General features: G+C 56.0%; 1 protein-coding gene across 2 annotated transcripts in view; it reads left to right on the plus strand.

Annotated features, from left to right (window-relative positions):
• The window catches only part of PDE2A (phosphodiesterase 2A), a 106,094-nt gene that overhangs the window by 80,838 nt on the left and 1,571 nt on the right, over positions 1-23,685 (plus strand). For both annotated transcript variants that reach the window (XM_047070556.1, XM_047070554.1), the window contains 26 exons: positions 3,824-3,933; positions 4,777-4,832; positions 10,100-10,159; positions 10,743-10,896; positions 11,074-11,126; positions 11,321-11,395; positions 11,506-11,547; positions 12,104-12,172; positions 12,415-12,545; positions 15,503-15,614; positions 16,095-16,134; positions 16,270-16,333; positions 16,757-16,829; positions 16,980-17,157; positions 17,404-17,516; positions 18,187-18,264; positions 19,382-19,504; positions 19,995-20,065; positions 20,346-20,468; positions 20,823-20,910; positions 21,165-21,212; positions 22,246-22,320; positions 22,459-22,558; positions 22,798-22,910; positions 23,309-23,347; positions 23,485-23,591. In XM_047070556.1, the coding sequence (XP_046926512.1) occupies positions 3,824-3,933; positions 4,777-4,832; positions 10,100-10,159; positions 10,743-10,896; positions 11,074-11,126; positions 11,321-11,395; positions 11,506-11,547; positions 12,104-12,172; positions 12,415-12,545; positions 15,503-15,614; positions 16,095-16,134; positions 16,270-16,333; positions 16,757-16,829; positions 16,980-17,157; positions 17,404-17,516; positions 18,187-18,264; positions 19,382-19,504; positions 19,995-20,065; positions 20,346-20,468; positions 20,823-20,910; positions 21,165-21,212; positions 22,246-22,320; positions 22,459-22,558; positions 22,798-22,910; positions 23,309-23,347; positions 23,485-23,591 (2,295 nt within the window). The remainder of the gene's footprint in view (positions 1-3,823; positions 3,934-4,776; positions 4,833-10,099; positions 10,160-10,742; positions 10,897-11,073; positions 11,127-11,320; positions 11,396-11,505; positions 11,548-12,103; positions 12,173-12,414; positions 12,546-15,502; positions 15,615-16,094; positions 16,135-16,269; positions 16,334-16,756; positions 16,830-16,979; positions 17,158-17,403; positions 17,517-18,186; positions 18,265-19,381; positions 19,505-19,994; positions 20,066-20,345; positions 20,469-20,822; positions 20,911-21,164; positions 21,213-22,245; positions 22,321-22,458; positions 22,559-22,797; positions 22,911-23,308; positions 23,348-23,484; positions 23,592-23,685) is intronic.

Consider the following 23,685-nt stretch of genomic DNA (forward strand, 5'->3'; position numbering starts at 1 on the left):
CTGGGATCCGGGGGGGTGTCCTGAGATCGCGCTGGGCCCCGTCCACTCCTGGGAGACAGTAAGACACTACAATGTCTGAGGGCTGGTCCAGCTCTGAATTCCAAGAACTGGAGGGGAGAACCTCCTGGAAGTCTTCGTCTCTGTCTTGTTGGAGCCCCCTCAATCTCCCAGCCTATTTCAGTCCCCAGCCCTGCCACCTTCCCCTTCTTATTGTGTCTCCTGCCATCTCGAAGCCTCTCGTGACCCAATGCTGAGTGTGGCAGAGTCTGGGGCCTTTCAGCTGCCACGGGGACACCACCCACACCTGCCCCAGCTGCTTGTCTCCCTCTGCTACCATTTGGGGGTCCCAGGGCCCAACCTTGACACATTCCTTCCTCAGAGCTGACCTGGTCCTCTTTTACCGCAGAATCTGTGTTCCTCTGATTTGTCTCAAAGGACACAGGAAATAGTCTCTTCCCATCTCCGGAGTCTCACATTCTGGGAGAGGGAAGGGGAGGGGAGGGTCCAGGTTCTGGGCTGAATCATAATTTGTCCCCTAGAGAAATGAAAGGTCAGAGAGAGATTGAGGCCCTAGGAGGTGGGGTGGGGGGGGTGCTCACTAAAGGGGATAGGGCCTCACCAAAGAAGGGGCTCAGAGGAATAGAAGGGGGCCTGGGCACTCAGCTCTTTCCAGGCCATTGACCCTACCAACAGAGAGCCTTTTTCTCCACTCTTGCCACTAAACAAATAATTGTTAAAGGAACAGAACCGTCATAAAGTACACGCCCGTTCCTCCCCTCACTCTGTGCCCATCTGTCTTTATCGTCACTGGGACAGCCATGACCACCCAGGCACCAGGGCTGAGTCATTAGCCTTCAACCTGTACAGCTGGCCCCTGGCGTGGAGTCCCCTCACCCCCACCATCAGCTTGGCAGGTGGAGGTAGGAGGCTGGAGTCGTCAGGAGGGGAGATGAGGCAGGGCAGAGGGTCCTAAATTGAGGGAGGAGCCGTTGGGGTGTGAGGGTAGACAAACACCCACCCTCATCTGGGTGGAGGAGACTCAGCCTGGGCCCTCCCTTTCCCCTTCCAGTCTGTGGGTGTCTTTAAAACTTCCAGGGGGACAACAGTTCTGGGAAGGGTGCAGCAGAGGCAAAGGGCTTGCATGGGGGGGTGGGCTGAGGTGAGCACAGCCCGGCACAGACCTGCCTGGGACTGCGGGATGTGGCCAGGCCAGGGAAGGCAGGTTGCAGAGCAAGGTGCCAAGGTTAAGGATTTCTGAGGGTTTAACCCCCCGGGAGGCCCCAGTGTTCAGTGAGAGATGTGGGCTCAGTCAAGGTTGACCTGCCCAAGCCCCGCCTCTCCTCTGCTGACCAGGGACCACTGAGACCAGAGGCCCTCCCTTACAAGAGGTTTCCAGTCTCTCAGATTCTCCCTCTGTAGTGAGAGTTTTGCCCAGCAGCTAAACTGATGCGCCTGAAAGCAAACCTGACCTTTACTTTCCCCAACTCAAGTCCCTCCTGGTGCTCCCACTGCCCTCAGGATCATGCCAAGCTCCTCAGGGCTCTCTCCAGCCTCGCTCCAAGCTGTCCAGACACACTAACCTTCTTGCAGTTGGGCCATCCGGCAGACACATGTTCTTTCTCTCCTCTGAGCCTCTACACATGCAGTTCCATCTGCTTGCACATCCCTTCCTGTCTGCCTTGACCCAACTCAGCATCACCTCCTCCAGGAAGCCTTCTCTGATACTAATTCCATGGGGAACAGTTGTGAGAGATGCATGGGAGGTGATTTACTCATTGGATGGGGGAAGTGAGGAAGAGGGAGGTAGCTGGGACAGTTTGTGGACAAGCCACAAGGGACCCGGGGGATGGTTGTACCACTTTTTGGTGGTGGAGAGAATAAATTCAGGTTGGGACTGGGTGCCTTTGACAACCTTGGGACATCCAGGGCAGGCTTCCAGGAGGACTTTGGGTATCTGGGGTCTGGAGCTCATAGAGTTGGGGCTGGAGAGTCATGGAGCCATGAGCACAGAGGAGGGAGTTTTGTGCAGAAAAGAAGAAAGGCTTCATCAGGTTCCTGGGGTGTGGGGTAGAGGGCAAAGCCAAGGCAGCCAGCGCCTGGTTGGGGCAGGGTTGGGGGAAGAGGGGTGTCAGGGGTCAGAGAGATGAAACTACAGCCATTACTGACCAGCAACGGAGGGACCAGCGCCACCTTGTGGTTGCCCAGTAACCAGACGGTGCGAGGCCAAGTGGCTGGGTGAGTTCGACAAGAGGGGTTTGGCTGAGGGTCACCTGCCTCCAGGTGGCCTGGCCCCTGCCTCCATGAAGACCCCGCCTTTATCAATTTAGTCTCCAGGACCATGGCTGCATTGCCCTCCTGCCACCCTTGATTCCTATTCGTTCCTGGGGTGATTGGCACAGTTGGACAGGGCAGAGCTGGGGCCTAGCACTCCCAGAGCCTAATAGCCCAGCGTGTGAGGGCTAGAAGGTGGGACACCCCACTGGGTCTTGTAGATTTTGAACCAAGAGGCCAGGAGTGAACGGATCCAGTTCAGAATGTGGCATGAACTTTACCAAGAAGCTCAACCTCTTAGTCCTCAATTTCTCCAGAGGCCGTGACCTCCTAATCAGGAGGCTTGTAGGCCACCTTCTCTCTTTTCCTCATCTGGCCTTTGCTTGGCTCCCCTTAGTGACCCCACATGCACACACTGGAGTCCCAGCCCCCCAAGGCTTCTCTTCTCTTCAGGCCAGGCAGTTCCTACAAACACAATTAAGTGGAGGCAGTGTGAGGGATGAGGAACCCAGGACAATTAATCATCAGGGAGTGACAGTTGGTGAAAAATCAGGCACTTAATTCAGCAGGAAGAGCTAGAGGCGGGTTGGGGGGGGATAGGGTGGTATGTGTAGTGAGGGCAGAGAGAGACTCATTCTTCCTACATCACCTACCCCCGCCCGCTGCCCCTCCATCACACCTACACCCATTCATACGAATCCCGTTGGAAACTCACATCCCCTCAGGTCTTTAGGAAGGTTCAAACACACCAGCCAGTTAGGAGTATGGGCTCTGGTGCCAACTGCCTGGGTTCAAATCCTGACTCTACCACTTATTAACCATGGGATCTTGGATAGGTTCCTAACTCCCAGTGCCTTAGTGTCTCTGCCTGAAAATGGAAATGATGATAATATTTAATTCATAGGATTGTTGGGAATTCTGAGTCAATCTCTATGAGTTGCTTGGATGATGCATGGCACATAGGGAATGGAGGGTACTTTAGTTACGACGATTACCTCTGAAGTCCTCCCTCCTGTGCTTAGCGCTGAAAGTTGCTCTAGAATGTTTTTCCCCCCCTTCTTTTAATTAAAGTATGGTTGACATGCAGTGTCACACTAGTTTCAGGTGTATAGAATGGCTTTCCTGAGGATTGAGCTGGTTAGGGTTCTCCTCTTCTCCACACTCTTTCTCCCTGGGAGGCTCAGAGAGGTAGGCCACTTGCCCAAGGTTAAGTAGTGGCCACAGCAGGATTTAAAAGAGGCGGCCTTTTAAAGTAAAGCTCTGAGCCCTTGCTTTACTTGCCCTGGGGGACCTGCACGGGGCCCCAGGGTACTTTCGCATACCCACCAGCAAAGAGGCACCAGAGGCCAGACTGCGGCTGCCTGCCTCTTCCACATGACAGGTCAGGGTTCCTATCTCTTTTATTTGTGTCCTCCTCATGTCCACCCTATGGCCGGTCAGCTTGTCTAGATCCTTGCAGATGTGCAGAGTCCAGCCTGCTGTGTGTCCCCAGGTTGGGGCCTGCACCTTTTTGATCCAGGGACTGAGAGGTGGGATCACATCCTCTTTTCAGAGAGGCTGTGATCTCCCGGAAGCGGTTGGGCTGCAATGGACTGGGCCCCTCGGACCTGCCGGGGAAGCCGTTGGCCAGACTGATGGCCCCACTGGCTCCTGATACCCAAGGTAAGGACTGGGAACTGGGCAGGGGCAGGGAGGGACCGTGCCCCTGCTCCCCAGATCCCATCTGTCTTCTATCCCTGTCTTCATCTCTCTGTCTCCTTCTTCCTCTTGCTCTGTGTCTTCAGCAATACCCTCATCTAATTCTCTCTCTATTGTGCTACTAACTTCTCTGAGCTTCGATTTTCTGATCTATAAAATGGGGATGAGAGAACCTACCTTGAGGGGGTGTTTTGAGGAGGAGCAAATGAGATAACGCATGTTAAAGGCCGGGCACATACTAGGGCTCGGTGGCCAGTGGCCGCAGTGGTCACGTGCTTGTGTCTCATGCTAGATGGGCTGTGTTGTTGTCATGCTTTCTCTGTCACTGTCTCTATTTTTCTTTCTCTTCCTCTCCACACCCCCTGTCCGCCATGTCTCTCTGCCTCGTGTCTCAGTCTCTCTAGGTCTGTGTCCTCTGTCTCGATGTGGAAAGTGCACAAGACTGGGAGTCAGGAGACCTGACTTGCTGTGTGATCTTGGGCAAGTCACTTCCCCTTTCTGAACCTCAGTTTCCCAATCTGTAAAATAGGGGTGCTCAGCCTTACCTGCCTCCTGCTCTCTCAGGGTTGCTGGGGGTGGTCGCAGGAGAGTTGTAACATGAGGGGGCTTCCTTCCATGCAGGGGACATTGCTGTGGTTGTTCTGTTGCCGCCTCAGGACCCCCCATCTCTCTGGGTCTCTGGGTCTTTCTGTGTCTCTGTCCCGGCCTCTCTGTCTGTGTCTTTGTCTCCCCCACCCTGGGGCTTGGCTCCATATCTCTGGGCCTCATTGGCCCCACAGGACCACCTCATTGCCCTCTCCCCCTCAGTGCTGGTCATGCCGCTGGTGGACAAGGAGGCTGGGGCTGTGGCAGCCGTCATCTTGGTAAGAACAGTGTGGGGTGGGATGGGGGAGTGGAGACCAAGGGAGGGATAGCGGATGGAGCCTGTCTAGGGTGTGTGTGTGTGTGTGTGTGTGTGTGTGTGTGTGTGTGTTATAGCAAGCCTGGCTGGAGTTGAGGAAATGGGGTCTAGGAGGAGTCTGGCTTCTCCCACACCCCAGCACTCTGCCCTACCTTGAATGGGCAGGACTCAGTCACTGGCCCAGTCAGCAACTTCCAGAGACATGTACAAGTCCCTTTTGCACTTCTCAGCCCCATGGAGCTGTTGGTGCAACCCTGACCTTACTTCCTCTTTGGCATCCTCCCAGCTGGGTTGGGGGCCAAGAGCTTTGTCCACAGAGGGCCTGGAAGACACTGAGGAATGATGGATGGACATGGCCCTGACAAGTAGAGATAGTATGAGAAGTTCAGTCAGATTCCGGTGGCCAGAGCTCAGGAGCAAGAGGTGGGGAGGCCCACCCGGAGGGGCTGCCTGGGAAGGCATCCAGCCCCATGGCTGACCAGGGCGGTCTTCCTGGAGAGGGAGATGGAGGGGGAAGGGGCTTTTGTGGGAAGTGGGGATGCCAGGCCTGGGCAGGGGCGCGGGGTTGGGGGGGTTCAGTCAGGCAGAGAACCCAGGCGGAGATGCCCCCTGCCCTCTGCTGCCCCCTGGCGGAGCTCTTCGGGTTTCTGCTCCACTGGCAGGGTTTGGCTGAGCCTGGTGGGGCTGGTTCAGCCTCTCTTTCCTGCTCTCCCATACGGGAGGTGGGCATTCAAAATCATTGTCCTGTCCTAGAAACCGAGGGTTAGCGCCCCCAAATCGCCACTATTGGGGGTCCGCTTCCACCGCACCACCTCAATAAGGCACAGACTAGGGGGCGTGGGCAGATGAAGAGTGGGTCCTCCTGAGCCCGTGGGACTCCTCCAGAGCTCATTAAAATGGAATTAAAGGTTTCTGAGGCACCTGACCTTTCCTGAGCTGCTGGCGGGGGAGGGTGGTGGGAGTGGGGGGGCGGCCGCGGTGGGGAGCAGGAGAGGAGAGGAAGGAAGGAGTGCTTGGCTTGGTCTCCTAGAAGCCCCATCTGCCTGACTGAGGGAGCTGCTGGCCCCTCGGTTTCTCCTCCGGCAAGCTGCTCCCCCACCCCCAGCTTCTGTTCCCGCAGGGGATGGATCTGCTGTTGGCACAGAGTTCTCAGCACCGCTTCCCTCCCTCTTTTGGTCCCAATCTGTGCCAGAGCTGGTGGCTTGGATGAGGACCAGGGCCAGGGGCAATGTGCAGAGGTGGGCAGCGGGAGGTGGTGGTAATTCGGTTCCCCACTTCTGTGGAGGGAGAAGAGTCTGGGGGTGCCTGAGAAGGATCTCCTATGGAGGGGCTGGGTCAGAAGGGCAGCAACTCCAGCAAGAGGAGGACATTTGGAGTTTGCTCATCTTGCGGGCAGGAGGATGGCTGCCATGACCTCTGCTCACCTTGGCTCAGGTTGAGCTGGGAGTCCAGGCTTCTGCTTTCTCCTGGGGGGGGGGTGGGGAGGGGGAAGGCCAGTGTGTATGTGTGTGTTGTGTGCTGGGGAGGCAGAGGGGCCACATTAAATTTAATTCACCCTAGCAAAAACCCTGCTCTAGGTATCCCAGCTGGGTGTAGGGAGGGTGGCAGAAAGAGGAGTGAGACCCATTTCTGCCTTCTAGAAGCTCAGTCTGGGGGAAGGCAGGTACAGCCTCAGGCTACAACTGGCCAAATGGAATAAATGCTGCTAGCAGGTGCTCCAGTGGCAGAGGCTGGGGCAACAAGGGGTGCCTCGTGGTGGACGCAGCATTTGAGTGGGGCTTTGGGGAGTAGGGGGGAGGTTGACAGGCAGAGAAGACTAGAAAGGGTATTCTAAGAGGAGGGAACAGCAGGAGCCGAGGCAGGGTGGAGAGCAGGGTGGTTGGAAAAAGAGCTTGATCCAGGTGAGGCTGAGGTGTGGAATGTGTGCTGTTGAGCAAGATGTTACCTGGGGCTTTGGCTGTTAGGAGGAGTTCCTGACAACTGTCTGCCCACCTCCTCAAATACCCTGGGCAGTGAAGAGTTTGTGGTTTTTTTAGGAGCTCTTGACAGGTGTTTAGATTATTCACAGTCCACCTCTACTCCAAGCCTGTGCCTTCCGACTCAGGTAGAAATGAACTTCCCCAGGACACCCCTCTCCCCGACACATACACATCTGATGTGGATCTCATGTCCTTCGAGAGGCAGCCCAGGCAGCCACAGCCCTCCTAACTGCTACCAGATCCTCAGGGCAGAGGGTACAAAGGGTAAAAGGAGTGCCACAAGGCAGATATTTTGGGAGGGCTGACTCACCAGCTACTTCCTCCACAAGCCCCATTCCCCTCTCGGAGTCTTTGTTTGCTCTTGGTATCCATTTACCCGTCCTTCCAGCTGTCCTTCCATCCACCCATCCATCCATCCATCCATCCATCAATGGAAGACATATTTCTTGAGCACCGCCAGGCATTGTGTGCTATAGGTGCTGCAAACAGCAGTGACTGACCGCTGCTTTCACAGACCGTACAGTCTGGAGAGGTTGGGAGACAGACCTCAAACAAGTGAGCAAAATAAGGATAGAATTAGAAATGATGGTGAATGCTAGCAAGGAAACAGGGAGCCCTGCAATATTGGAGCCTGATGGAGAAACGGTCAATGGAGGGCTCTCTGAGGAATATGCCAGCCAGGTGCCGGGCTGCCTGGCTGAGTGCTGGGCCTCTGCACCCTGTAGTTCAAGGTGCTTTGATTGCAGATTCTTCGTGTGGAAAGAGTCTTTAGCTCTATTTTTCAGTTCTGGGATAATAAGTCCCAGGAGTGGGCGGCCCCTGGTCTCTAGCATTTGATGCGTGATTTATGCCCATTCTTCTCTTCAGCTGTGCCAGTCACACCAGCTCCTTACGTGAGGATGAGGTGTTCGTGCAATTAGCCATGTTGAACTTCGTGTGGGTGAGGGTTATAGGGGCTGTGCTGGGCTCTCAACCCTCTCCACAGCCCCAGTGCCCACTCCTGAGTGTTCCGCTGGACCCCAGACACATTCCCTAACTAACAAGAAAGAGTAGTTTGCAAGTGTGTGTTCCTGTTGGTGAGCAAAAAGCCACGTGTGGATGTTGGTGACTGTGTGTTTGCAAGTGGGGGGCCAGAAGTGTGTGCGTGGCTCTTGGGTGTGTGGACCCAAGTATCCTGTGTACAGATACAAATGCGCATGTATGGATGGTGTAGATGCTGTGAGTGTGCGTGTGCGGATGTCTTTGAGTCTGGGACTGTACTCTGTGTGCGCATGTGTGCACACACGCCTGAGTATCTCCATGGCAAAGCGAGTGTATGGGCAGTGCGGAGGGTTTTCATGAGACTGTGTATGTGCGCTTGTGCACATGCTGGGTGGGGATGGGCTGAGGCAGCCCAGGAGCGTGTGCTGGGTGGGTAGGTTCCAGTGGGTGGGGGTGGGCTCTGCGATTCCTTCCTTTTCTCCAGCCCTTCTGAAGCTCTCCTTCAGTTTACCAGCTCTGTATTGGCACCAGGCTGTATTGCCAACCCAGGAACTAGTTGTGCCCACAGCCCTGGGTGGGGGTGGGGGGGTCCCAGTCTTCCCTTTTCCTGAGAAATGGGTCAAGGCAGAAGGACAAAAAGGATAGCACAGTAAAATACCAACATGTTTATGTAAGCATACACAAATGAATCATGCCCTCAGTCTCTTTCAACTCCCTGTCCTATGGGAGTCATAGATGGCGCTTCATCCAGAGCTTAGCCTTCAATACCATTTTTGGTCCACAGATGCTAAAGTCTGCCCCATGGGTCCCCAGTACAATTAAGCTAAAGTCCAATTCCTTAGCCTTGCATTCAAGACTCTTCCCCCTGCGGCACCATGGACCCTACCCCGGCCCTGGTCCTCATATCCCCAGGCCACCTACCAGTCAGGACTGCCAGGACAACCCCTGCCTGCAGTGTCCCACCCTCTTTAGGCCCCACATTTCCTCCTCATACTTCAGTGCCAGTTCTGGAAGCCTCCCAGATGCTCTCCCCCTCTGAGTTCCCACAAGCCTTCGGTTCTCACCCACACAGTCTGCCCTCTCCTACTTCCTCAGGTATGAGGTTCTGCACCCCTCCAATTGTATCCCCCACTCCACCCCGCCCCGCCAGACTGTGAGCTTTCTGAGAACCTGCTGGGCTCCTCCTCTCCATCTGCTCCAGGCAGGGTACCTAGAGCAGAGGCGGGCAGGGGCTGCTGAGTGGGGAGCTGAGGATGAAGGAGGGACCCCATGCAGGCACTGTGGGGAGCCCTGCAGGTGGTGAGCTGCCCTGAGTCAGCGCAGGAAGCTGGTGACAAGGTGGGGAGCCTGGCTGGCAGGGCCTGCAATGGGGCCCCAGACTACCACCTCTCTCTCTCTGTCTCTCTCTCTCTCTCTGTCTCTCTCTCTCTGTCTCTCTCTCATTTTTCTTACAAACTGCCCAAACAGGGGTGGGGGGAAGGGCCTTCACAGAGATAAGATGGGCTGAGGATATTCCTGGTGACTGACACAGGGAAGTTGGAGAGGGATGGGATGGTGGAGGTTGGGGGATGGGAGGGGTGAGAGTGGATCCAAAGAGGGGAAGGTATAGGCAGAGGAGGGGAGGGAGTAGGTGGTGCTGTCCCAACTCTGCCACTTCCTGCTGTGTAACCTTGGCCAAGGCAATTCCACCTTTCTGGGCCTTGCTTTATATGCAGGGTAGAAGCTTGCCTTGTGGGCTAGTGAGAGAATCACATGGAAGGCAAGCACTTTCTCTCTCCTTTCATTCATTCACCCATCTTCCTCTCAAGTTCTTTAGGCACAGCAGGTGCATCCTAAATGTTGAACCTCTTCCCTTACTCCAGACTTTGGGGTGGCTCAAACCCCAACTCAGAAAAGGTGGAGCTGGAGGTTGAGACTAATACCACTGATTCCATAATCAGGGCTTAAGGTTTCTATGGGCTGAGAGATGGAAGAGGGTCCAGGGTAACCCCCTTCCTCACTAAACACCTGGACTGTGTTGTTGATGGGACAGTGACTGAAAAGGCAGGGATCAGAAAAGTTCTATTTCTTTGGGTTAGGCCCAGAAGACTTCCTGGAGGAAGGAGGAGCTATCTGCTTGGTCAGAAGGATGGGCTTCTCATTGAAGCCCACAGACTGGAGCGTGTATGTGTTGGTGGGGACAAGCGTGTGCTGGGCATGAGGAGGGCACTCTGGCAGAGAGAGGAGGCTAGGGGAGGTCATAGCTGGTCCCCCTCTCATATTCCTCCAGGTGCATTGTGGCCAGCTGAGTGACAGTGAAGAGTGGAGCCTGCAAGCCGTGGAGAAGCATGTGAGTGAGGGTAGGGCTGCGGTAGGATGGGGGCTGCTGAAGGCCCTCATCATAGCCAGTGGGGAGATGATCTGGCCAGGGAGCTGGACAAGCAGTGCAGCATCTTTGGGCTGTATAACCTTGAGCAAGTCACTTAACCTCTCTGAACCTCAGTTTCACATCTGAAAATGAGGATAAGGATAGCACTGACCTGCTTATGGTACTGGTGAGATGAGGCAACACAAACACCTTGTCAATACTTAGGAAAGACCATGCCCTTCACGATAATGAGGCTCTTTCCTGGGATTTTACTCCCGTGAGTGCTAGAGACACTGAGAAATCTGACCCTGCCCTGTCTTGTAAGAGCCTGGGGGCAGGCGGGGGAGACAACCCTGTACTTAGCTGTTCAAGGGCGGAAGGACGCTCCTGGGGCAGTGGGAGCCCACAGGCCGGGTGGAGCGCTGAGGGCTGCGTTGTTTGGGACCGGGATGGGGGTGGTGGGCTCCCCGGGACGGAGAACGGTTTGAGCAAGGGCGAGGGTCCCGACGCGGTGTGTGCGGTGAAGGTGGGACGAATGACTCGCTGACCGCCCTGCTCGTCCCAGGCTCTGGTGGCCCTGCGAAGGGTGCAGGCTCTGCAGCCCCGGGGGCCTGGCGCCGCCTCGGCAGCAGTCCGGAACCCCCCGGCGGGGGTGGCGGGAGACCAGAAGGGCGGTGTGGCTCACACCGACCAGGACCAAAAGATCCTGCAGCTGTGCGGTAAGGACCCCGCCCAGCGGGTCTAACCTGGAAGGGAGGGGCCTCTTGGAGGGGGTGCGGTCTGGGTTGGGGAGCCAGGTGGCAATTGGAAGGGAGGTCCATGGGCTGGGCGGGCAGGTGGAGCACCTCTGGGGAAGTCTGCGAGCCTTCTCTCTGACCGGCGCGTCGCCACTGCAGGGGAACTCTACGACCTGGATGCCTCGTCCCTCCAGCTCAAAGTCCTCCAATACGTGAGTGCCCGTGCCTCTCCCCCTGTGATCCTCCAGGGACCTAGGTCCCAGTGAGCCCTCCTTCTCAGTTCAGATTCCGACGCCCTGCCCCTCCTCTCTCCTCCTTCTACCTGAGGAGCCTCAGAGAGGCGAGAGCTAGGGAGTGGGGGTGGCCCTAGATCCGCCGTCAGCCCCTCTCGGTCCTTGCATTTCAGCTGCAGCAGGAGACCCAGGCATCCCGCTGCTGCCTCCTGCTGGTGTCCGAGGATAATCTCCAGCTTTCCTGCAAGGTGAGGGCCCAGGTCCACTATGGGGCTGGGCGGGGGACTCAGGTCTCCGAGGGGAACAGACTTGCCCACCCTTTAACTGCCCCCACCCCCACCCCCGCTCTGCCGCTCAGGTCATTGGAGATAAAGTGCTGGAGGAAGAAACCAGCTTTCCGGTGAGTCTTGCGACCGTCCTCTGTATTGGATTCTGTGGGAGCAGTTAAGGCCAGCTACGCACTCCAGGGATCTGCCCAGAGAGACTGGGGTCTCTACTAGAATCTCTTGGAATCTGATGGAATTATCTGGATCTTGGGATCTATTAAGAAATCTTATGAGAGGTCACGATCTTTTATGAACAGGATCCATTAGGAGAGCTCTCTTACAATCTATAGAAAGGCTTACTTGGGGCCAGTTCACTTCTGTTGGAACATTTCTGGATTTGGCTCTCTCAGGATCTTTGAGATCAATGAGAATCCTTGGGGTTTGCTTTTCTCTCTCCTAATTAGGGAAGACCCTAAAGTCATCCAAAGGGGATTCTAGTCAAGAGCAGACCCTCACCCCACCCCACCCTCCACCCCCGCCCCCCAGTGTTGACTCTACCCACCATTTGGACTTACTGAAGAAGGTGTCTGGAAGGTCTGGAAACTTCCAGACTTGGGAGGGGGGTTGAGTCTGAGGTCACCTGACCTTAGAGAGAACTAGGCCCTGGCTCAGCCTCTCTTCACTCTCCAGTTGACGACAGGACGCCTGGGCCAGGTGGTGGAAGATAAGAAGTCTATCCAGCTGAAGGATCTCACCTCTGTAAGCCATGGCCTGGCTGGACCAGGGGAGGAGGCAAAGGGACAGGGTCTCTGGGACAAGGCAGCCTGGGAATGGGGGAAACAAGCCCCAGGGACCTTCTCCCAACCCATACCCATGTCCTAGGGTTTCCCATCTCACAGAGGTCCCTTAGAACTGCCTGTTGCAGAGTGTGGTGGAGGGCTAGGGGAGGGAAGCATGGTCCTTCCCTCCTTCCCTGCCCTGACACACCTCCCCCTTTGCAGGAGGATGTGCAACAGCTGCAAAGCATGTTGGGCTGTGAGCTGCAGGCGATGCTCTGCGTTCCTGTCATCAGCCGGGCCACTGACCAGGTGGTGGCCTTGGCCTGCGCCTTCAACAAGCTCGGAGGAGACTTGTGAGTCTTGGTGGGGTGAAGTGGATCAGAAGCTGAAAGACTGGGCAGGGCTCTCTACTAGGGTAACAGGGAAGGGCACCAGGCAGGGGATACTGCCCCAGCAGTGGTGGGTCAAATGGTTTGTTGCTGCAAGAGACTATAGGATTGTGAAGGTGCCAGACCCTTGCAGCTGCTGGCTGGGGTGCAGGTAATTGTTGACTCTCCATTACCCATTTTGGCTTATTTAAAATCCTGTTGAGGGGCGCCTGGGTGGCGCAGTCGGTTAAGTGTCCGACTTCAGCCAGGTCACGATCTCGCAGTCCGTGAGTTCGAGCCCCACATCGGGCTCTGTGCTGACAGCTCAGAGCCTGGAGCCTGTTTCAGATTCTGTGTCTCCCTCTCTCTCTGCCCCTCCCCTGTTCATGCTCTGTCTCTCTGTGTCTCAAAAATAAATAAACGTTAAAAAAAAAATTAAAGTCATGTTGAGGTCCAAATGAGTTCCCCTTCTGTCTGCCCACTGCCCCCAGTTTGGGCTATCCACTGCTAGAGTACTGGTCTTTCCCCCACTTGCCATCACCCTGTTTTGGCTTTTCTGCTGGGAATTGGCTGACGGAGGGGTGGTAAGCTCTGGGATGGGTGAACTCCTTGGGACCCGCAGAGCAGCAATCACACTGTGGGCAAGGGCTAAAGGGAATAGGCTGGGGGGCTGGGCTAAGCTAAGGGGCTTTAGAGACACTGATAGGGCAGCTATAAGAATCATTTGAAATGGAGGGGCAGGACAGAGTCAGGTAAAGAGGCTTAGGAAGCATTTTGCAAGAACTGAGGTCAGATTGGGGTCTAAAAGTAGTATCACAAATAGATTTGGTGTTCTTCTCCAACTCATTACTTGGTGGTAGCTGCCTGAAACAGTGGGTTGAGAATGAATATTAGTTTAGTGAGAAACAATGCTGTGATTGATTAGCCATGTCTATCCTGGGTGCAGGTTCAGTATGTGAATGCTGCCAGAGTTGGTCCAGATGGTCTAGCAGTTTGTGCCTGGATCATATAGGGAGGGAGAAGCAGGCAGGTGAGGGGTGGGTCCTGATTCTGGGATGCAGAGAGATACTGACAAAGAGCTTGGCCCCTGGGGCTCAAGCAAGCAGACTGGGTTTGAGGGCCTGGAGGTCCTGCAGAAAGTGGAGACCGGGATGTTGGGACTATAGAGATGTCAGAAGCACAGGGACAGAGTCTGCATAGGTGGGGCAGAGATATGAAAGTCATAGGCCTGAGTAGCAGGACCCGCCAGCACAGAGCTCTGTAGGCAGTTGGACAGGCCTGGGGAAGTGAAGACAGAGATGAAGTAGAACTCACTGAGGCAGGGAGGATGTGGATCTGTGTCATCTGTGGTTGGTATCCTAGTGGTGGGAGCATTTACACCATTCAACAAACACAAGTTGGGCACCTACTGTATCCAGCCCTGCATTGGTCAGGTGGCCCCGGAAAGGCCTTTGGGGAGGGGAGTACAGAGGGAAGGGGCTCATTAGGGGCTGCTGTCTGTGAGACTGCGTTCTGAGATGGCCCTAAACCTGGAGGAAAGGTGGTGTCAGAAGGGAAATGAGATGGGGCCTTGGTGACAACTTTGTGGCCATCTCTGGGTCCCACATATTTCAGGGAGTGAGTGCTGAATGATTGCATGAGCCAAGGTGGGGTTCAGTTCAGAGCAGTGACTGCAGACAAGCTGCCTGGAGCCCAGAGAACAAGGACTCCAGAGTCCCTTGAGCCGGGCGTGTGATGGGGCTGGTGGCCAGGGCAGAGGTAGAGTATAGTTAAAACATTCAGCAAACACCTCCCATATAACTCCCTGGTACCAGGCTTTGCACTGGGTTGTACAGTCATGGTCCCTGCCTTCAGGACTTGGAGTTTATTTTCAGGGCCAAGAGGGAGGAGGGTGGGAAAGGTATTCTAGGCAGAGAGAACAGTGTGGGGAAAAGCGTGAAGGTGTGAAAGAGACTGAGGTTTTCTCAGAATGATGAGGATCTTAGTATGGCTTAGTATGAGAGATACCCATAGATTAGGGGAGAGAGGTGAGTGGGACCAGACTGAGGGGCCGCAAATGTCATGGTAGGGAAGGGAGAGACAGACACAGGCTGGTAGGGAAGGTGGGGAGACAGACACAGGCTGGTGGGGATGGGGATGTAGACCCAAATCATTGGGCAGCAAGCATGAGTGGGGGATATCCTGGCAGAGGAGCACTGAGACCAGCCGTAAAATGGGAAGAAGCCTAGGCAGGGAAATCTGGGGGCAGAGAGAAGGTCAAGATCTTTGAGGTGTGCTCCCTGCTCCCCCTCACTCCGAAGACCCCCACATGGACAGGCTAACCCATCTCCCCAGAGCAGGTCCTGCCCCAAGTTGGTCCATCCGGCCCCACAAAACTCCCTAGTGATGAGTCATTTGGTGGCCAGATTGAATAACCTCAAAAAGGATTTGGGGCTCTCTTGTCAGCTGAGAGCTAGCTGTCTGAGTAAGGTGGGCACTACCCTCCTCACAAACACCTCAGGATTTATGGAGGCACCAGATCAGGGCCTGCAGACTCAGGGTGAGTAGGACAGTGGCAGGAGCTGGACAAGACAGGGTACTTCGTGAGGCCAGAAGGGCCCCTGGGAAGAGCAGGAGAATATCCACCTCTGGCCTGGGCAAGTCTCTAGTCCGAGAGAAGAGACCCAGCCTCAGTCTGGATAAATCCGAAGTCAGAGGATGGAGACATGGCTCTGGCTTCAATCAACAATAGTCTGAGGAGGATTAGAGTCCTCCCCTCAGGGAGCCCCAAGTCTGAGGGGGAAGCTGGCCCAGCTGCCTGTGCAGGGAACAGCCCCAGTAGAGGGGAGTGATGGTTAGCTACTGCGTCTCTGAGTGGGCTTCCTGGAGAAATGGAAGTAAAGAGAAACAGGGAGAAGTCCATCGTCCACTGCCTCTCCAGTGACCTCTGCCCTCTGCCCCAGGTTCACGGACCAGGATGAGCATGTGATCCAGCACTGCTTCCACTACACTAGCACGGTGCTCACCAGCACCCTGGCCTTCCAGAAAGAGCAAAAGCTCAAGTGTGAGTGCCAGGTGAGTGACCTTCTAGGAGCCACTCTTGGGGTTGAAGTCGCCCAGCTCTCAGCCCCAGAGCGTCATCCATAAGGGAAAAGCCCATGTCTTTCTGGACCCTTGGCAGGAAGGTTACCTAGTGCCCTGGAGGCTTCTTAAAGAGGTAGGTCGGTGGGTCCTCAGGACAGCGCCGCTGGCTGCAGGCACTGTATGTGACCGTCCTCTAGTGTTTAACTTGGGTACGACAGCAACATCTGGGCAGCTAGAGCAGAGGTGAATGAGCATCTGAGATTCAAGATTACTGTGCACCTTCACTGGGGCTATACTTTCACTCCTTCACTTGGTAGCCAAATGATTTAACTAGACTGTGCCAGTCCCCATCCTGTCCAGAGAGCCCTAAAGGGGGCATGAGAAGACCCTGGAGCTACTGGAAGCAGGGGGATGGAAGGTGTGACACCTCTGCAATGTGAACCCCTATGATTTTCATTTCCTCCATTCCAGGCTCTTCTCCAAGTGGCAAAGAACCTCTTTACTCACCTGGGTGAGTGAACTGGCCTCCATGCCTGGCTGTGGGTGGGAGCGGGGACTGGCATTTTGGGGAAGAGAGGTGGCAGGGCTTGGCCTCGGCATTCTAGCCTGGTCTCACCACTGCCCTCCATGCTTCTCCATCCCACAGATGATGTCTCTGTCCTGCTCCAGGAGATCATCACAGAGGCCAGAAACCTCAGCAATGCTGAGATGTAAGTCAGTCTACCCCAGGGTAAGGTGAGAGAGGCCCCAGTCCTGGGTCCTCATCCCCTTCCTTCTTCGCTTCTTTTTTCCCCTCCACTGCCTTCTTGCGGGACCCTATCATGTTTTGTGTGATCCTTTATTTCATGCCTGTGACCCTCACTAATAACGTTCAATGATAGCAGGGGCAGGGCTCACTTTGTTGGCCCTGGGTCCCCAGCTCCTAACACAGTGCCTGGCACATAGTAGGCACTACAAGAAAAAAAATCATTGGGATTAACTAATGTCTGGAGTCAGCCAGCCCTCAGGAGGGTCTCTCATAATGGATAGCACCTTTCAGGCTTCAAAATCTAGGCTTTGCCTAAAGTCGTGAGAAGTGGGGGTGGTCGGAGAGGGCTGTCAGGGACCTGTGGACCGTGGCTGTCTCCCCACAGCTGCTCCGTGTTCCTGCTGGATCAAAATGAGCTGGTGGCCAAGGTGTTCGACGGGGGCGTGGTGGATGACGAGGTGAGGCACGGGCGCGCGGAGGGAGTGTGTGGCCGTAGTCCTGGGGGCCGGGAGTCCACAAGGCGCCCAAGGAGGAGGAAGCAGGACAGTCCATGGTCCGTTCTGTGGCCGGCCGCTGACTTCCTCTCTACTCCATCACTGCCCTGGCAGAGCTACGAGATCCGCATCCCGGCTGACCAGGGCATTGCGGGCCACGTGGCAACCACCGGCCAGATCCTGAACATCCCGGACGCGTACGCGCATCCGCTTTTCTACCGTGGCGTGGACGACAGCACCGGCTTCCGCACGCGCAACATCCTTTGCTTCCCCATCAAGAACGAGAACCAGGGTGCGAGCCCCGGGCAGCTCCGGGAAGTGGGGCGGGCTGGGGCGGGCTCGGGCGGGGGCGGGGCCTGAGCAGGATGGGGCGGAGCCGAGCGGAGGGTCGGCGACCCTTCCCCAGCGCCTTAGCATCCGGGAGCGGAAAGGACAGGACGGGACTACCCTGGCTGGGACGTCCCTTGAGGACACCCTGGGAGGGCGGACGCCGCCGGACACATCCAGCAGCCGGTCCTAGCCCCCCTCCGGCCCCCAGAGGTCATCGGTGTGGCCGAGCTGGTGAACAAGATTAACGGACCATGGTTCAGCAAGTTCGACGAGGACTTGGCAACCGCCTTCTCCATCTACTGTGGCATCAGCATAGCCCATGTGAGTGGGGAAAGGGCAGGGCCGGTGCAGGACCCTCTGTTCACCTTCACATTGGCTGTGTCCAGACGGGCCCTGTGAGTCTGAGCTCTGTTGCTGGGTTGCTGTGCAGCCTTCAGTTCCTGCTGGTCACCTCTAGCCTCAGATTCCCATCTGAAAATTGAGGATACTGTTTCCTATCTTGCCAAGTTAGCCTCCTGGGATCAGGGGGAAACCCCAATTGTCATTAATACCCACCCTCTTTGCCAAGCAGCCTCAACCCGAGCCCCTGGTCAGCTTCTTTTTGGGAAATGTTGGGTCTCATTGTTCAGAGTTGGCTCTGAGCCAGGAATCCAACCACTAGGTTCCTGAGGCTAACCCATTCCTTGCGTCTCTGTCTCTGCTGTGGGACTCAGGCTCCATGACTGAAGACTGGGACAGGCTCAGGAGGGGGTGCAAAGTGCCAGATCAAATGCTAAGAGGACCTGGGGAGGAGGGGCAAGGGGGGAAGGTATGGGTGAAAGTCGGAGGGGGGTCCCTACTCTGGCTGGAGCTTGAAAGCTTGAACTAGAGCCAGCATGGGACAGGAACGGGGCGGGGGGGGGGGGCTATATGATCCTTTTGTCCCAGTCCTGGGCATTCTGAGATTTCATAGCCACCTAGTTTGAGCCCCATCTTTCCCTCTCTCTCCTAGTCCCTCCTATACAAGAAAGTGAATGAGGCCCAGTATCGCAGCCACCTAGCCAACGAGATGATGATGTACCACATGAAGGTGAGGCCTGCATGGAGCTTCTGTCCTTCTTCTCAGGATCCCAGGGTCCCCTGCAGCCCACCTATTTCTTCCCTGCCTCTCAGTTCCTCGGGAGCCCAGGACCAGCCTGGGTTTTCTGATCACCCTTTCCTGAAGATAAGAAGATAGATTCAGGGGCGCCTGGGTGGCGCAGTCGGTTAAGCGTCCGACATCAGCCAGGTCACGATCTCGCGGTCTGTGGGTTCGAGCCCCGCGTCGGGCTCTGGGCTGATGGCTCAGAGCCTGGAGCCTGTTTCCGATTCTGTGTCTCCCTCTCTCTCTGCCCCTCCCCCGTTCATGCTCTGTCTCTCTCTGTCCCAAAAATAAAAATAAAAAACGTTGAAAAAAAAAATTAAAAAAAAAAAAAGAAGATAGATTCAAAGCAATGCCTGGCCTCCTGCTCTCCTCTGGGGCAGCCTCTTCCAAGCAGTTTCTGGTTCAGCTCCAAGGCTGGCAGCAGGACCCATCCCGGGGAGGAATTTGGTTTGGCCAGGTGTTCCCCATATCCGGTGATGACTCCCACCTTGAGAATTACTGAAGGCTAGGAAGCTCACTCAGGGCCCTTCCCACAGCTCGCCTACATTCAGTGGTCATGCACGCCTCCATAGTCTGCTGATATTCTGTCTCATTCCCAGACCCTGTTTCAGAAAAGCTGTCCTGGGCTTTAGTTCAGAGTGTGTGGTGGTCATTTTCCTCTTCCCTGTGTACAAACCAAAAGGTCCCAGGCTCTGTGGATAGGGTCAAAGCTGTGATAGGAAGGATTAAGGTTAGACTCTGGGATGTTACCCCCGAAAGAAAGAATCCTCAAGTTAGTGTCTATGAAAGGCTGGCATTGTTTGGTGGTGTTCCGAAGTGGTGTTTCTCTGTCTTTGCTGAGGACAGGCCGTCACAGACGAGGGCTGTCACAGGCGAGGAGGCACAGTAGGTGGGCTGTACCACAGTGGTCTCCTGCCAGTGATACCCCATGGATTGGAGTATCCATGCCCTGCCGTGGGTGCATCCTGGGCCAGGGCGCTCCCTCCCACTGTGGGATTTTGAGGGTGAGGACACTGGATGGGGGTGGAGGCCATCTTCTAATACTCTGGTTGCTCCCCTCTAGGTCTCTGATGATGAATACACCAAACTTCTCCATGATGGGATCCAGCCTGTGGCTGCCATTGACTCCAACTTTGCCAGTTTCACCTATACCCCTCGCTCTCTGCCCGAGGATGACACTTCCATGGTGAGCTGGCCGTCCCCCCATTTGACTGCATAGGTGGAGGGTGTACAGCCAGAGATTTAAGTTAGATGTGGATAGGAACTTCCTGGCAAGACAGAGTCATCACCAAAGGCTAGAGAGCCTCCCTCAGAGATGGAGTGGGCATGTGGTCTGCCGGTGTGGGCCACAGGGCCTGCCCAGGGCTCAGTGGCTGGACTGGGTGACCGCCAAGGGCTGCTCCAGAGCCCACAATGCCTGGGGCACGTGGCCTCAGGGTTGGCGCCTCCCTCCCTAGCTTTCTAAGATTTTGTGTGAGTTTGGTTCCAAGAGTTCTTCGGTCCCGTTTCTAAAAGTTCGTGGCTCCGAGAATGCTTGTCTCTACCATTTTATGGTTCTCCAGTTCAGATCTAAAGTTCTAAGATTCCAAAAGTTTGGAAGCTTCAAGAAGGGGCAAGGCAGGGGACCCATTTTGAAACAGACAGTCCCTCTGAATCCTCCCTTCTACTCTCTCCAGGCCATCCTGAGCATGCTGCAGGACATGAATTTCATCAATAACTACAAAATTGACTGCCCAACTCTGGCCCGGTGTGTGCCCCAGCCCTCCCCTCCACGTGCAGGCAGCCCTGGTCTTTGCCTCCCTCTGTCCTCTACTCTCACATCCATTGCCCCAGCATTCTGGGAAGGGGTCTCTGTGGACGACTAGGAGTGGCCCAGTCTGTGGGAGTGGAGAGGATCCGTGAGTGAGAGGCAATTCACAGACACTGGGACCATGAGTAAAGGGAAGGAATGGGGCAAGGCACAGCCTGAAGGGCTTCCTGGAAGAGGAGAGCCTGAGGCCCCTCTGCTGCCCTCTCCCCTCCGCCAGGTTCTGTTTGATGGTGAAGAAGGGCTACCGGGATCCCCCCTACCACAACTGGATGCATGCCTTTTCTGTCTCCCACTTCTGCTACCTGCTCTACAAGAATCTGGAGCTTACCAACTACCTCGAGTGAGTGTCTGCACTGACCCCCAAGTCTGGCAGCTGTTACAGTCCCCTGCTTTGGGATAGGGGAGGCACCTAAGGATGACAGGCACTTTACATACACCACCTCCCACGATCCTCTTAACGGTTCTGAGGAAGGCTACATTGCCCCATTTTCCAGGTGGGACTTGCTCACAGTCACATGTCCCATACTCATGGAGCAGTGAGCCTGTCAAACTCCAAACCAGGGCTGCTTTCCCAGAAGGGGACCCAGGTGTCCCCGGCTCCTGTCTGGTGGCTCCTGGACATCTCATGCAGCCGTTCTTCCTCTGGATGTGTGGAAGGGGCCTGATCTCCCTCTCCCCTCTGCCTCCCAACCAGGGACATCGAGATCTTCGCCTTGTTTATTTCCTGCATGTGTCATGACCTGGACCACAGAGGCACAAACAATTCCTTCCAGGTGGCCTCGGTAAGATTCTGCCCTCATCAGAGTGGGCACCCTCCTCAGGGCATCTGGGAGTCTCATTCCTCCAGCCTGAGGAGAGATGGGAGCTGGTGGGACGGGAGCTGGTTTGGAGATGGGAGGAGGCTCTCCAAGGCTTTGCCTGGGCTCTGAGATGGGGGAATGGTGAGGGCAGGGAGGACAGGGCAATGCCTAGCCTAATATGGCAGGCACTTGCATCTGGATGCAAGGAGTAATGGAGATTTCCCGGGATTTTCCAGAAATCTGTGCTGGCTGCTCTCTACAGCTCCGAGGGCTCTGTCATGGAGGTACCACCAATATCCCTGTGCCCATCATCCTCTTAAGGCTGATGACTTACATAGTTAGACCATGACCCAGCTCCTCCTGTTCCCAAGCCGTGCTCTCCAGACAGGCTGTGAGAGCTGTAGCCATACCCCAGGGCATGTCGGGCTCATTTTGCTGGATGGGCTCGGAGGGGTGCAGGTGTGGATGGGGATGTGGGTCAGTCTGAAGGTCCTGCCCGAGCCCAGGTTTGCACAGGGAGAACTTGTATTTAGCATGTCTCTCTTGGCATATCTGGGAACACCCTGTTCCACCCCCACTCCACCAGGCCTGGGATGGCTCCACCTCCTGTCACACCCAGTTTTGCCTTAGGTTGTTTGAATTGTGTCTGCCCACCCCAGGATGGGAGCCTCCTGGGGCAGGGACAAAATCTGAGACCTCTCTGAACTCCCTGCACTTGGCATGGGGTCTGGCACAGAATAGGAGCCAAACCTGGGACAAGGTCACCTTGCCCCCTGCTGCCCCCTACAACATCCCTCTGGAGACTGCCCCTGCTTGCATACCCCTGGGAGATGAGGGGCTCACTCCCTCCCACGAGGCCTTGTGGCAGCCCCACTTCTGCCCTCTGCATACTGTGCTCAGCCTGCTCCTTCTCTCAATGACAGCCCTTCAGCATCTGGAGACAGGGGCCTTGCCCTCACCTCATCACTGCCTTTCTTTGTCAGCAAACAAATGTTTGCTGCATGAATTAGTGTCTAGGACTCCAATGGATCATTTCAGAATCATTCTGGTTTGAGAAGTCCTCAGAGCTTGCCTTGTCATGTCCCTTCATGTGACAGCTGAGGGATCTGAAGCTCAGAGCCTGCGAGGACTTGCCCGGGGTCACACAGAGGGCTGAAACAGAACCCAGAAAGGGAACTAGGACCCCCGACTCCCCGTTTCTGCCTGCTCTGCTCACCTTGGGGGCTGGGCCTGCACCGGTCCTGCTCCCTCTCTTGGCATCAGTGGTCAGCAGAGCCCCCGGCCCCAGCTGGGCCCCCATCATTCCTCTCCCCACAGAGGCACCACTTCGCTCAGGCCATCGCCATCCTCAACACCCATGGTTGCAACATCTTTGACCACTTCTCCCGGAAGGTGATGGGGCCAGGGTTGGGGGTGAGGGAGTGGGAGCCCAGAGCTGGCCTGAGGCAGGAGAAGGAGCCGAGGGAGTGGGTGGGGGTGTCTGACAGGAGGCCCTGACACCTCCTCGCTCCCCTGCCCACCCTGGCCCAGGACTATCAGCGTATGCTGGACCTGATGCGGGACATCATCTTGGCCACCGACCTGGCCCACCACCTCCGCATCTTCAAGGACCTCCAGAAGATGGCCGAAGGTGCCTGTCTTTAACCCCAGACCTTGGAGTTGGGAAAGGACCACCAAGAGGGGGATGTGCTGAGAGAGACCTACTCTCTCCAGCATCAACCCACCAAACCCAGGCAGATGCAGCACCTACCCTTCGGCTCCCACCCAGGGTGCCGAATTTCATGGACCACATAGGTGGGCCCTGGGGACCTTGCCCTCAGAGAGAGGGGGTGGGGCCTCCTCTCCTTGACCACACGCTCTCCCCAACAGTGGGTTATGACCGAACGAACAAGCAACACCATAGCCTCCTCCTCTGCCTCCTTATGACCTCCTGTGACCTCTCTGACCAGACCAAGGGCTGGAAGACTACGAGGAAGATCGCAGTAAGTGCTGCCCCTCCCTGGGAGGGTGCAGGCTGCACACCCCGCCAAGTTCTGTGTGGCTCCTGCATCTTGCTCACCCTCTCTGTGCTGAGCTCAGCCTGGCTATATTTTGGGGAGACAGAAACCTAGACCACCTCAGGGTGCCAGATGGGGAGATTCAGAAAGGGGCATGGACTCACCAGGGGTCACACAGCAAGTCAGTGGCTGGCGGAAGGTGGACCAGAACCCAGCCACTCCTCCCGATCTGGGCCATCCCCCTGCCAAATTGGGGATGGTGCAGACAGACCCTGAAGGAGGGCTGAGGGATGCCTCAGTTTGCCAGTTTGGGAATGGGCTGTAGAGGAGCTCAGGTGGACGGATTCCACACACAAGTTGTGATGAGAGTGTTGGCCTTTCAGGAGCTGATCTACAAAGAGTTCTTCTCCCAGGGAGACTTGGTAAGTAGGGAGTGACTGCTGGTGTCAGGTTGTGGGGAGAGGGATCCTGGGCTGGGGCTGGGAGGGGCTGGGTTAGCTTCATCCTGGTACCTGATGGAGGGAGGAGGGGACCAGGCCTGATGACTCGCTGCCCGCAGGAGAAGGCCATGGGCAACAGACCGATGGAGATGATGGACCGGGAGAAGGCCTACATCCCTGAGCTGCAGATCAGCTTTATGGAGCATATCGCGATGCCTATTTACAAGTGAGAGAGCTCAGGGGGTCTGCTGGGGGTAGGGGGGACAGGGCTGGCTGTGGCAGTCACAGCAGATGCAGGTGCTATCTCCTGTGGGCCCATA

Source organism: Lynx rufus, unplaced genomic scaffold (genome assembly GCF_022079265.1).
Source record: "Lynx rufus isolate CCGP_SWC_20201006 ecotype Redwood Valley unplaced genomic scaffold, mLynRuf1.p SCAF_9, whole genome shotgun sequence".
In the NCBI taxonomy this organism is placed as follows: domain Eukaryota; kingdom Metazoa; phylum Chordata; class Mammalia; order Carnivora; family Felidae; genus Lynx; species Lynx rufus.